The sequence below is a fragment of the Drosophila santomea genome, chromosome 2L (genome assembly GCF_016746245.2).
Source record: "Drosophila santomea strain STO CAGO 1482 chromosome 2L, Prin_Dsan_1.1, whole genome shotgun sequence".
In the NCBI taxonomy this organism is placed as follows: Eukaryota; Metazoa; Arthropoda; class Insecta; order Diptera; family Drosophilidae; genus Drosophila; species Drosophila santomea.
The window spans coordinates 1,083,719-1,095,366 of record NC_053016.2 but is presented as its reverse complement, the minus strand read 5'-3'; the positions used below and the strand labels follow the sequence as shown (position 1 = coordinate 1,095,366).

The following is an 11,648-nucleotide window of genomic DNA, read 5'->3' as shown; positions in this document are numbered from 1 at the left end:
CAGAGGAATTAAACAATTCCTGGCTCCAACTGTAACGAGTTATTCGAATACTATTATTTTGTCCTTGGCTGTGCTTTCACGCACATCCTGGGCGTCCTGGTGGCCGTCAGTCAATCAGAAGATGGCATCGCCCGTCGCCAACTTGGCAAGAAAGTTGGGCCAGTCCTGCGGCTTTTAAAATAATTTCAAGTGCTTACGCTTGAGATGTATGTACAAGTTATGCGTACGCGGTATGCGGGCCCACTGGCACACCGCATCTGTATATAAATCGTTATCCTTGTAACGCCTTGTCGCCTGCCGGTCGAGTTTCGCACTCGGGCTCAAACGCTGCGCCTTTGCTCGCTTCCTTCCTGGCCAACTTCCTGTCTGGTTGAAGCGGGTTGGGACTGGGACTGGGACTGGGATTGGCCCTGTCGATTGCTGTATAAACATTATGGCCCGATCCCTCGATCCCTGCACAGTGTTTGCCATTTTTGTATTTTATTCGAGACGACGTGCAGGAAATTTGAGCAGAGAATGAAAAAGGAAAGAAAATCCATTTACGTAATTACTTCCAGTTAACTTTTGCCCCGCTGCTCCTGCTGCTACTCCTGCTGAAGGATGCGCGCTCGGTTCCTCATTGAATTATTGGAGAATTGCTTATTCGCTTATTGGAAATCTGTTTTCCTCCGCCGGACTGCCACTAGTTAAGTTAAACCCCCAACCGATATCGATTACAGTACAGCCGAAAGTTTCCCGTTTTCCTGGCCCTCCGACAAACGTTCATTATATTTGGCCAGCAACATTTTTTACGAGGGTTTCATAAGCGCAAAGCGAACTCAAAATATTCTGACCATGTTGCATTTAATTATTCTAATTTATGGTTCACGGAATATCCATCATCGAAGTCGCTTACCAAGTTGTTACTTGGACCCCGAATCTGTGTTCATAAGCAATATTTCTGCTGATGGAAATGGGAAATTAATGACCCACAGGCGTTTCCTCTGAGCGAAACTCATTAAGGCCACCTATAAATACCGTACATGTTCTGGTAATTACCAAAAATATCGCTATAATGTGGGTTAGTTTTGAGCTGATTATGGGGTGAGTTTTATTTGAAATGAAATGTATTAAATATTGCCTACTTTTATGCAACTTCAGCTAAGTCCACTTACAAGCACAATATATGCATTTCTTGGAAATGCTACCATCAAATAGAATAAGACGCTCACCGCCGAGCAACAGAAATCAACTTGGCTTAACTCTTCTCCTTCACTTACCAACTTTCAGTGGCCCCCTTGTCGCAAAAGTGTTTGCAGACACAGCATTTAATAATGTAAGACTGCCCTAAGACCTGCCGTTCTGTAATTACACGCGAGTTGGCCCAGAACCGAGGGAGGCACGCCAACAAAAAGGACAAAGCCAAGGAAGAACCAACAGGACCAACAGGACCAACAGGACCAACAAGTTGCCAGCCCAATCAGGAACTCGATTCCCAGGAAGCGAAAGCAGCAAAACGGCAGCCGTGGATACCAAGGAGCTGCGCAGCTCAGCCACTGTGAAGGTGACGTCGGCGCCCCCCCCGCTGACGACGCTGCCCCCCCCGACGAAGACGACGACGCCCCTGACAATTTGTCAGCCGCCCCCGCCCACTCCGCCCTACCAGCGGCTCACCAAGGCGCTGCAATGCGATCCGCGCTGCGGCCACGAGGTGAGTGCAAATTGAAATGCCTGTGGCGGCGATTTCGAAATCAAGGGGTCTCCGAGTCTCCAACTCGTATCCAACTCTCGTCTCCAGCTGGGTGGCCCACTACCCCACTTGCCGACTAGCCCACTAGCCCACTGGCAGCCATTCACCTGTGCATTTGTAGGTGTTCCTGTTCGCCGCGTGGCCGCAATGGCTCGGTTAATGTCAATTACCCCCGCCATTAGTCATGCCGCGCGGTGGCAGACCAACTTTTGAAATAAATTTCGAGTAAATTGGAGTTACGGCGTTAGGAGTTAGGAGAGAAACGGGTAAGGGAATATATAAGCGAACGTTATGATTTGATTCATAGTCAAGCAGGGACAACACGTCGTATACGTGATATGCTTCGTACAAGATAAACAGATTTCTGTAGTTAAATAAATTCCATTTAAATGAAGTGCATTTTTATGTTACAGCCCAATCAAAATTAGTGCCAATAAATGAGGTAGCTGGAAAATTGTTCACACCCAGCATGAAATGGCGCTTAGATAATTTTCCCATGCCAAGCAGCCAAGTGCCGTAAAAAGCAAATATCCTGCGCATCCTGTGTGGTGTTGCATCCGTGAGAGCTGCAAATTGTTATGGCTGAGTTTATACTCGCATTGTGTCGCCAACTTATTGTGCCAGATTCGCGTGTCCTTGTGCATGATGAATTGTATTTCATAAACAAGTGCGTTTTCAGTGCAGCAAAAGCGGGGGTTACCCCAACACTCTGACGTCACAGCGAAAGCCAGGTTATTGTCGCTTGTTGTTCTTGGGCCATGTTCCATGTTCCGTGTAGGTGTGCCCCGCCCCTGCGCGTGTGTGGGTGTGTTAGCTAATACACAAACCCTCTGCTGCGGCGCTGCAATTATGCATGGGTTCAAGGCTAATTTGCTTGTGCAGCAGCGGCGTTGTGGTGGTACACTGAAAAAAATGCACACACCTTGGGTATTTTAATCTCAGTCTAAAAAAACTTTTGCAAAACAAAAACCATGCATAATTGAGGCACCGTATGTGATTATTAATATCTCAAGCTTTGTACTTGTAGTATTTGTTTTTAGCAAAAAGTTGCTTCGATTTTTTGCCAGTGCCCCCGCGGATTTGCTGTCTTTGTGTGAGCTCGTTCGCCGCCTATTTGGGGCTTGCGATGCAGAATGCGCGTGTGACCGAACGCAAGCTATCCGCATTACGTATACGCCGCGTTGCGTTCCTTAATTAGCGCCCGCTCGCCCCGCTGGCCCCTCTCGATGGCTCAAAGGTGGATTAACGAGCAAAAAACACCGCGAAAGCCAAGAGCTGAAAGGAATGGCGAGCAACAAGCCAAAAGCAGCGGCAGCGGCAACGTCAACGTCAAGTGCAGTGCACAGTTCAAATTACATTAACAAAAAGAGTGCCGCACTTGACCTTGGCTAATTGCAATACCAAGAATTCTTGAACGGAAGGCTCCGGGTGCTCCGAGTGCATAAATTACAGGAGCGGTCAATGTTAATTGCTGGAACATGTGTACTTTGGCGTATCAAATAATCGCTGCCTCGGATTACTTAACCTTAGACCAAGAGCCTTGTCCCTGACGAAACTGTTCCGGAAGTGCTGCGACTTTCAACATCAGTTTGATGAAAGCGCAGCTAGAATTTCTATTAGTTTCTCTAGTGGATTGAGAGCACAAAGAAGGAACTGGTACTATATTAACTATTCCGAAACAGGTAACCATCGGCCGTCGCATTGGCCTCTACAGATTCTGTGGCGACATCGGACGCGGCAACTTCTCCAAAGTGAAACTCGCTGTCCACCAGCTGACGCGTGGTAAGTCGCAGGAGGACCTCATTCAGATTAGAAATTAACCAAAATCATAACGACCTACAGACAAAGTGGCCATTAAGGTGGTGGACCTGGATCGGGCCGGACTCGATGCCAAGGCGCTGCGAATGCTGTCCAGCGAGATAGCCACTCTCGAGTGTGTTCACCATCCAAATATACTGAGGTGCGAAGGAATCTCAGCTCTATTTATGTGAATCCTATAATTTCCATATTGCAGGCTTTTCGAGGTGGTTGAAACTCTGGGCCGGGTCTACCTGGTCACCGAGTGGATTCGCGGTGGCGAGCTGTACAACCACATCACCCAAGGCGGTCCACTGAGGGAGATTCATGCGGCTCCGCTGCTGAAGCAGCTCCTCCTGGCAGTCAAACATATGGTAAGTCCATCATACAATTACTACAGAAACGACCAAATTAATGGTGGCAAATATAATTTAATTGTATCTCAACCAAAAATCAATATTGCCAACTGGTCATAATTCATGTTAAACCTTTCACAGAGAGATTTATGGCCTATTTAATATTAATTTGCATGCGTGTTTATAATATGCAATTAATTATTGATATTTTCTTCTGCGAAATTAATTGAATTGATTCGCACTTGCAGCACAGTCTGGGCTACGTGCATCGGGACATCAAGGCGGAGAATGTCCTGCTCCTCTCCGAGGATCGCCTCAAGCTGGCCGACTTCGGTTTCAGCACCCAACTCATCAATGGTACGGGTGAACAACCAGTTCGCTTCGTCGGCCATCTAATCAATTTCATTCGATTTCATTCGCATTGACAGGTGCCAATCAAAAGCTCGACACGTTCTGCGGATCCCCGCCGTATGCGGCCCCCGAGCTCTTCTCCGATGACCACTACATTGGAGCACCCGTGGATGTGTGGGCCCTGGGCATCCTGCTCTACTTCATGGTGGTCGGAAACATGCCCTTCCGGGCACCCACGATTCCCGGCCTGAAAGCGGCCATCCTGAAGGGCGACTATCTGCTGCCCGGTCAGCTCAGCTTGCCCTGCATAAGACTTATACGTAAGTAATAATAAGTAATAGATAATAAATAAAACTATGGTTATAACCAATATCCCATTTAGAACGCATCCTGATCCACATACCCGCCCAGCGGCCAACCATCGACGACATGCTGAACAGCCAGTTTGTGACCTGTCCCAAGCTAAGCGCAGACCTGATGCAGTGGGAGATCAACCAGCACAGCAAGCCGGTCAAGAGGTCCATCTTCTGGGTGCGCAGCAAGTCCCATCGGCTGCGGAAGTCCGCCTCACTAAGGGATCGCTATGCGGAGGTGGTCAAGAAGCCGGCCATCAGCATGAACACCAGGCAGCAGGACGAGATGTTTGTGCAGAACTTCCTGCAACCGATCGAGATGGGTCACGAACTTTTGGCGCCGGCATCAAGTCAGCTGAAGGAGCCACAGGCCACCGAGCAGGCAAAGCGTCCAGCCAGGAGATACATGTTCTGTGGCAGCCTCAAGAAGAAGGTCACGCCCATGGAAACGGAACCGGAGAAGCAGCTGGCCAACGGTGGACAGTGCGGCTCGGCCAAGATCAATCCGTGGAACGTGGAGGTGGCCGACGATTGTCCCCTGTTCAAGAACTACGATGCGGAGACGGGCAGCTGCGTCATGCTGCCCACGAGCACCGAGGATCTGAGCCAGCTGGGTGCACTGGAGTTCGAGGCGCGGCAGATCCTGGCCGAGCTGGGCCTGACCTCTGAGATGCTGATCAACGCCAGGCAGAGTGGACCCCGCTCCGACATCATCGGCGCCTACAGGATCGTGGTCAATCGGTTGCAGAAGCAGTCCTGGCTGGCACGCAAGCACGTGGAGATGGCCCTGCACAGCGAGCCCAAGGCGGAGAAGCGGATTGAGAGATCGTGCTGCATACTCTAAGGCATCCGAAAATAGTTGTTGAATGTTCATATTACTCTCCTGGTTCTACTGGGTCCTTGATGGGTTCCCCGATGGGAAAGGCAAACTGGGGGTTTCTCAGCCACTTTGCGTTTTTGAAAGGAAACTAAAGTTCAAAGAACACCAAGATGGATTAACAAAAAGTAGCTCAAAAGTCCCTCCTTTCTAGAGGCTAGTCCATTTTAATCAGCTTTCCATATCCAAGATTGTTGTGTGTGTTCCCAGTGCTTGATTTGGAACCATCAAATTGAGATTAGAAAAGTTTATAGTGAATACAATACAGAATTTACCCTGAATATCCAAAAAAAGGAGGGATGAAATGCTAAATTTTAATGCATTTGAAGAGCAAGCAACAAAAATGGGTCACTTATAGAAAAAATTGGTCAGATGCAAATTGTAGGAGAAGTGGATACTTTGATCTGCAAATCCCAGTTTGCCTTTCTGCGGGAATTAGCCCGGAAGACCAGAGGTCAAGCCCAATTAGTGTCAATTTTCCAGCTGCGTAGCCGCGTGTTTGTTGTTAACGTAGTTTCCTACATCCTCATCTTGGTTACTCATTCGAGAAAGTTCCTTGGTTCGTGTAGCTTGAGTTTGTCCAGCCGTTGAGTCCAGAGGCGGATAGCAAAGTTGATATATACATATATATAGATATATACATATAGTCCAAGTATTATGTATTTAGTTGTTGGTCCATTTTTGAGCATATACAGACGAATATACGAAAGGAAAATGAATATTACGATTACAAACATATAAATACACACTGGGCTAAGGCGATTGCCTCGATCTCATCGAGTCTTCAATGTACAACGTTGCATAAAAATGTTTAATTGATCATCAAAAAGCGGTGTGTGTCTGTAAGTGTCGCTCTGTGTGTGTGTTTGCCAAATTGTCTCCCGTGGAGTCAATCGCGTACAATAAAGCAGCATTATGAATCGCTAAGAACCGCATTCGTACAAATCGTAAACATACTAAAATCTAAATCTCAACCACTCGTCTAATTATGCACTTTAGCCTTAGTTTATTGCATTCGCAGCATCTGCAGGGGGCTCGACCTCTCGCCCCACTCGCTTCTTCTCCTCGTCCACCATCTCTTCGGGTGCTCCACTTTCGCCTGGCTGGGCTTCATCTGTTCTGGTGCGGCGCAGGCGCTCCGACGGCGTCCTCTCAAATGGCGGTGCTCTCACTGGGCTTTTTGCCGCTGCCACTGGCGCCGCTACAGCCGGCGTCGCTGTCCCTACCGCTCTCTTCTGGAAAATTGAGTGGATTTATTGAGTGAAATCAGAGTGGAATTGCGGACTGTTGATTCAGGCTGCGATTTAGGCACTTTCAGCTGAACTTACCAACTATGGCAAAGGAGTCCGAATCCGAGGTGCCCGCGGGCCAATCGATATCCGGCATGGTGGGCCAGTCGATGTCCTCCGTGGTGTCCCAATCGACGGCACGTGCTTGGCTGATCTCGAAGAGAGCCGGCGAGCAGAGGCTGAGCACCTCCTCCTTCAACTTGGTTAACAGGGCCTCGAAACTATCACTGGTCTTGCAGAGGAAACAAACAGCCAGCGAGGGGTCCATGGCGGAGAAGCTGAGGCGAGCAGCATGCTTTTGATGGTAGGTCTCGTCGTAGTCCTGTTCTGCCGCAGCTGTCTTCTGCCCCACGACGCCCGTTCTTTGCGTTGTATGGGGATCTAGGTAGAGAACCTCATCATCCACGTAGCCCAAGAAGTACAGAGCCTGGTTTGGTCGACCTCCGATCATGCCACAACTACTCTCTAGTTCAAGGCAGCGCTTTAAGGCAGGCACGTAAAGCGGGTTAATGTCTGTGATGCCCAGGCGCAGGGGGATTATGAGAAGCAGTGGCTTCCATGAGCCTCCTTCGCGACATGACGAATCTACAAGGTGTGCCATCTTGTTAGGGAAATTTTCGAGAAATTCAGATCACTTATCACACTTACATACGTCATCCAATACCACTGTGCTATCCATGGCCACGTGAATCGCCAGAGAGCTCCAGTCATCGAAGCGCACTAGTTTTCTGTAATGACCAATTGATTAGCCCAGTTATCCATCATATTAAGCACAATGTTGTGGTCTTACTTGAGAATCTGGGCTACTGTATTCGGTCCCAGCCACTCGCCTACCGCTTTGTTCTGGGTCTCTCCCATCTGGGCGATCTGGTGTATGGAGTAGTAGCTATTCCTCACGTCTTCAAAACGGTTAACAATCTTGAGGTAGGTGGCATCACGGCAGTCCGACGTCCAGAACCAGTCGCGTCCCAAATGTAGATCGATCAGGGCCTGGGCGAGAACCATCTGACCACAGCGCAGCATGCAGCCCCAGCCCTTGTCCGTGGTGAGCTGGACTTCTCCCAACGGCGAAAACCCGTGGCGGTATGTGCACCACAGCCGGGACTGAATGTCGCGTCGGATGAGCTCCAGCTCTGTAAGAGGAAAGGGAGTTTTTAATTTATGTTGATTATCCATCCATGATGGGCTTATCGATGACAAACGGGTAACCCCGTATGACTCATCCTGACCAATATGCTAGATCGGTACCCATATGACACCAATCCAGAAGGCCTCTTCTTACCCTGTATGGCGTTGTACTTCTTTCCCAGAACCCAGACATCGGTGTTCCTGCGGGGAATGTCCTCCGGCTCTCCGCTGCCCACCGCCTGGCCAACGGCGCTGGCGAGGACGCTGTCTGGGCCCAAGTACGCCTCGAAGACGCTCTCCATGATCCGCGCTAGCTGGTCGCTGAGCCCAACCAGCATCTACTGCCCGGTGCGCTGGCAGAAGGAGAAGGGTGCGGACACCAGGGCCTCAGCTGCTCGTCTGCGGGTTAATTGCCTTCCAATGACGTTTTGTTTTTTGGCTGCGCCTTTGTTTTGGCCTTTGTTTTCGCTGGCAGCAACGGCAATGCTCCTGCTTCTGGCCCGAGGTCACAGGGCTTTCATTTGTTGTTGGCAGTGACGGGCGCTGATTACAAACTATGCGATAACCAGCATTTGATCAGTCTGCGGCTCGTTTGGCTTCGTTTATTTTCCTTTTTTTGTTGATTACAACGCAGTGACGTAGCTGTTAGTATGACCGTATCTGATAAGGTATTTTACGGCGCAAAAATACCGAACGTTGCACTAAACATGGGAATAACATAGGAAATAACAGTACTTTACCAAAATGTTAAGGAAATATGTTGGGAAAAACAAATTTTTGAATATTTCATTATTATTTATTAATTTTATAAACAAAGTATGATTCAGTAACATTGTTGAAACTGAAAAATTGCACCAGCAGATTTACAAATTAGCTACGCTACCTTGAGCGCGCAGAATTTGTTGTTCAAGTCGAAAAAGTCGTTTTCCGGATCCGCATCCTTGACCATTTCCGCATTGGGATCCGCGATGGACTCCTTCAACTCCACTTTCCTGGCCGCCTGGCGCTGCTTCTTCAATCGCTTCTTTTGTATCGCCTTCACCGCCGTCGGGTCCACCTCTAATCGCTTCCAAGATGGTATAAACTCCGCGCACCAGTCGTACAAATAGCAATAGAAATCGAACATCATCTTGGAGTCGGGCAGCAGAAAGTTCTCAACATGGTAGCGGACATCAGCACGATTTCTTAGTACATCGTAAATGTTGTAGAGGAAAGCGCCGCAATAAAGCTGATTCATCCTTGGGCTCAGAAGCGGGAAATCCAAAAGAGAATTGAGCCCATTGAGTTGATAAACCACAGCCTGAAACTCGGCAAATGCGTGGATAACCGTGGTGGAGTACAAGTCGAACTTCTTCTTGAAGATCTCCTGCATATGAAAATGCGGCAGCAGGCGTTCCTGTGTTAAATAGCAGTCGGACTTCGGTACATGAGTCATCCGCTCAGGAACAGAAAGCTCTAGCAGAGCGGGTTTGATGCCGCGCTTGATTCCCTCGGCAGCTTCCTTATTTCTCACTGCTCGCTCTGCCTTCAGTGTCTTGCCAAATCTCTTGTGAAATGCTTTAACCTCTCTTTCAGCAGGGATTTTCACGTCGATGGTTCGTAAGACAACCAAACTGAGGATAAGCGAGTGCAGATGCAGCAAGTCACAGTGCTCAGAACGATGTAGCCAGTAGATTATAGCCAGAAAGTACAGCCTCAGATCCTCCGGCAGCTGATCGAGCTTACTGAACAACTTATCCGTCTTCGCATGAGGAGCATTGTCTTCGAATACAGCTCTTAGATGCCTGGCATCCGGCGAAAGAGGATCAAACGCATAGGCAGGCTTCTTTTCAATGGGCATCTTGACATACCTCACGTTGGTCACTCGAAGAACTCTAGTGAGGTAGGTGAGATAGGGCACTGTCGAATCCTCCGTATCCAATTGTGGCTCAGTTTCCTCACCCTTTACGTGATGGAGAAGAGCGAAGACGTAGTTCAGGATAGGTAGGGCCAATTCATTGGAGTCGTGGAAGGGAAAGTGCTCGATTTGTGGGTTGTTGATGTATTTGCGCAGGTGCATAAGGTCCACGAGGCAGCGGGGCAGGTGAGCGGGGTATAGTTTGTCCAGAAACCATTGTGGGAAGAGTAGGGTTTTGTCTTCCACTTCCAACTCAAGACCTTCATCCGTTTCCTCTTCCTCCTCCACATCGTCACCAGAACAAGCCTCTTGATTTTCGCCTTGTGCTTCTTCCTGCTGCTCCTCATCTTGGTTCTCAGCTTCCTCCTGATCGTCGCCGTCTTCCACTTCTGATATGTTTTCATCGCCGCTTACCGAATTTTCATCGTCACTGCATTCCTCTTCGCTGACGGGTTCTACGTACGGAAAAGCATTCTCGTAGTGCTCTTCGAAGAAATCATAGGCGTGGCATAACTCATTGGAGTAACCAGAAATGGCTGCATTCACTTGGGACACCAGTGAATCTCGTTGGTTCTGCAAGATTATTACTTTCGGTATAATTCGGACATAGATATCTCAAGCAAACGAACCTTTTTCAGTCTAGATAGCACTTTAGCCAAGGCAGACTCCGCAGTTTCCTCCTTCAGCCAGGTGAGGATAACCTGTATGCGCTTCTGTTGGAGCTTCAGTTTGCGGCTTCGTCCTGCTTTGCCCATTCCCGAGGCAAAAAAGTTCTTGAACGCGCTGCGGGCAATATAGTCGTTGCCCAGGAGGGCGGCAAAAAGCGGTAGCTTTTCGGGACTCAGAGTTCCTCGTCCGCAGAGATGGGACACCCGGTAGATGCAGCAGTCGAGGTACTTGTAGGTCTTGGAATTCCCTTTCGGGGATGCTGTCTGCTCTGTGGTTTGAATACCAGCCAGAATCTTGTTGGCCCTGGTGCGCTTCTCCACATGCTTGGCCTCGCAACGTCGTAGATCCCGGTTGTCCTTCTGGTTGCTGTTGTTCTGGTCCTTTACCTGTTTGGTGAGCACCTGCGGCAAATGGAATCGTTTAATATATGCTGGGATGCAGATAATGTATGCTTTACCTTAACAGTCAGCGTGATCAGCGGGATGTACTTGACGTTGTGGATGTAGAAATCCGAGTCGTAGGAGAGCACTGGGCAGTTGAGTTTCCTGGCCAGAGCAGCCAGCTCGTCATCCGCCTCAAAGACGCACCTCATCACCGGGACGCCGCAATCGCGCACTGCATCCACGAACACCTCTTTGAGGTGCAGGGGAAACAGCGTGATGGAGGCATTGGGGTTTATCTTCTTGATCACGGAAATCTTGTTCCGCAGCCGGGTGCTCACGGTCCTCAGCTTGCGCTCCTCGTACCCGCCGTCCATGAGGACATAGGGCCGAATGTTGCACTCGGCCAGCACCTGGAAGAACTGCACCACGGCGCGGTAGAAGTCGTCGTAGTCCCCGCCGAAAGCGGAGTAGCTCCCGGTCACATCCTTGTACAGATTGCAGGACAGGTTGTCGCCATCGATGACCAGCGCTGTGGAGTGCAGCTCGTGGGGCTTCAGGTAGATCTCCGCGCGCTGCGCTATGTAACTGGTTAGACCACGGACTCCCATTTCGCCGGTCCTTGCTGATCCGCTGCTTTTTCGCGCTTTCCTATTTTCTTTTTTTCCGCAAACTTCAAAAGCGTGCTAATAGTGACTTTCGTTGGGAGTGCGATACTATCGGTGTAAACATCGATTCTTCAGCATGACCGTTTGCTGGCATTTGGTATTTCTGCGAAATTCATTTGGTATCTGAGGTATTTTCCGCAGCCGGACGGTATAA

General features: G+C 49.2%; 3 protein-coding genes across 4 annotated transcripts; 1 reads left to right on the top strand and 2 right to left on the bottom strand.

Annotated features, from left to right (window-relative positions):
- Window positions 1-1,339: 1,339 nt before the first annotated feature.
- Window positions 1,340-6,114, top strand: LOC120447986 (serine/threonine-protein kinase SIK3). The gene is made up of 7 exons (XM_039629686.2): window positions 1,340-1,690; window positions 3,412-3,511; window positions 3,572-3,689; window positions 3,744-3,900; window positions 4,131-4,239; window positions 4,311-4,553; window positions 4,616-6,114. The coding sequence occupies exons 3-7, from the start codon at window positions 3,634-3,636 to the stop codon at window positions 5,428-5,430; spliced, it is 1,380 nt and encodes a 459-aa protein (XP_039485620.1). The 5' UTR covers window positions 1,340-1,690; window positions 3,412-3,511; window positions 3,572-3,633; the 3' UTR covers window positions 5,431-6,114.
- A 132-nt stretch (window positions 6,115-6,246) lies between these two features.
- On the bottom strand, window positions 6,247-8,536 carry LOC120447996 (cysteine protease ATG4B). 2 transcript variants are annotated; one of them, XM_039629708.2, is made up of 5 exons: window positions 8,035-8,536; window positions 7,543-7,885; window positions 7,401-7,480; window positions 6,792-7,337; window positions 6,247-6,695 (listed from the first exon to the last, which is right to left on the bottom strand). In XM_039629708.2, the coding sequence occupies exons 1-5, from the start codon at window positions 8,216-8,218 to the stop codon at window positions 6,616-6,618; spliced, it is 1,233 nt and encodes a 410-aa protein (XP_039485642.1). In that variant the 5' UTR covers window positions 8,219-8,536; the 3' UTR covers window positions 6,247-6,615. The 2 variants fall into 2 exon arrangements, with proteins under 2 accessions (XP_039485642.1, XP_039485632.1); XM_039629698.2 differs by having other exon boundaries at window positions 6,247-6,698; window positions 8,035-8,535.
- A 164-nt stretch (window positions 8,537-8,700) lies between these two features.
- Window positions 8,701-11,550, bottom strand: LOC120444143 (protein asteroid). Its single transcript, XM_039623711.2, has 3 exons — window positions 10,904-11,550; window positions 10,407-10,847; window positions 8,701-10,350 (listed from the first exon to the last, which is right to left on the bottom strand). The coding sequence occupies exons 1-3, from the start codon at window positions 11,435-11,437 to the stop codon at window positions 8,755-8,757; spliced, it is 2,571 nt and encodes an 856-aa protein (XP_039479645.1). The 5' UTR covers window positions 11,438-11,550; the 3' UTR covers window positions 8,701-8,754.
- Window positions 11,551-11,648: the final 98 nt, after the last annotated feature.

What these genes read in the sequence shown, in the direction of transcription:
- LOC120447986 (XM_039629686.2), top strand. Translation starts at nt 3,634, where the DNA reads ATGCTGTCCAGCGAGATAGCCACTCTCGAGTGTGTTCACCATCCAAAT. An exon ending in CACCATCCAAATATACTGAG is followed by an intron (nt 3,690 to 3,743) that starts GTGCGAAGGAAT and finishes TCCATATTGCAG; the next exon opens with GCTTTTCGAGGTGGTTGAAA. An exon ending in GCCCTGCATAAGACTTATAC is followed by an intron (nt 4,554 to 4,615) that starts GTAAGTAATAAT and finishes TATCCCATTTAG; the next exon opens with AACGCATCCTGATCCACATA.
- LOC120447996 (XM_039629698.2), bottom strand. Translation starts at nt 8,218, where the DNA reads ATGCTGGTTGGGCTCAGCGACCAGCTAGCGCGGATCATGGAGAGCGTC. An exon ending in ACAGTAGCCCAGATTCTCAA is followed by an intron (nt 7,481 to 7,542) that starts GTAAGACCACAA and finishes TGGTCATTACAG; the next exon opens with AAAACTAGTGCGCTTCGATG. An exon ending in GGACTCCTTTGCCATAGTTG is followed by an intron (nt 6,699 to 6,791) that starts GTAAGTTCAGCT and finishes TCAATTTTCCAG; the next exon opens with AAGAGAGCGGTAGGGACAGC.
- LOC120444143 (XM_039623711.2), bottom strand. Translation starts at nt 11,437, where the DNA reads ATGGGAGTCCGTGGTCTAACCAGTTACATAGCGCAGCGCGCGGAGATC. An exon ending in TGATCACGCTGACTGTTAAG is followed by an intron (nt 10,848 to 10,903) that starts GTAAAGCATACA and finishes CATTTGCCGCAG; the next exon opens with GTGCTCACCAAACAGGTAAA. An exon ending in TGCTATCTAGACTGAAAAAG is followed by an intron (nt 10,351 to 10,406) that starts GTTCGTTTGCTT and finishes ATAATCTTGCAG; the next exon opens with AACCAACGAGATTCACTGGT.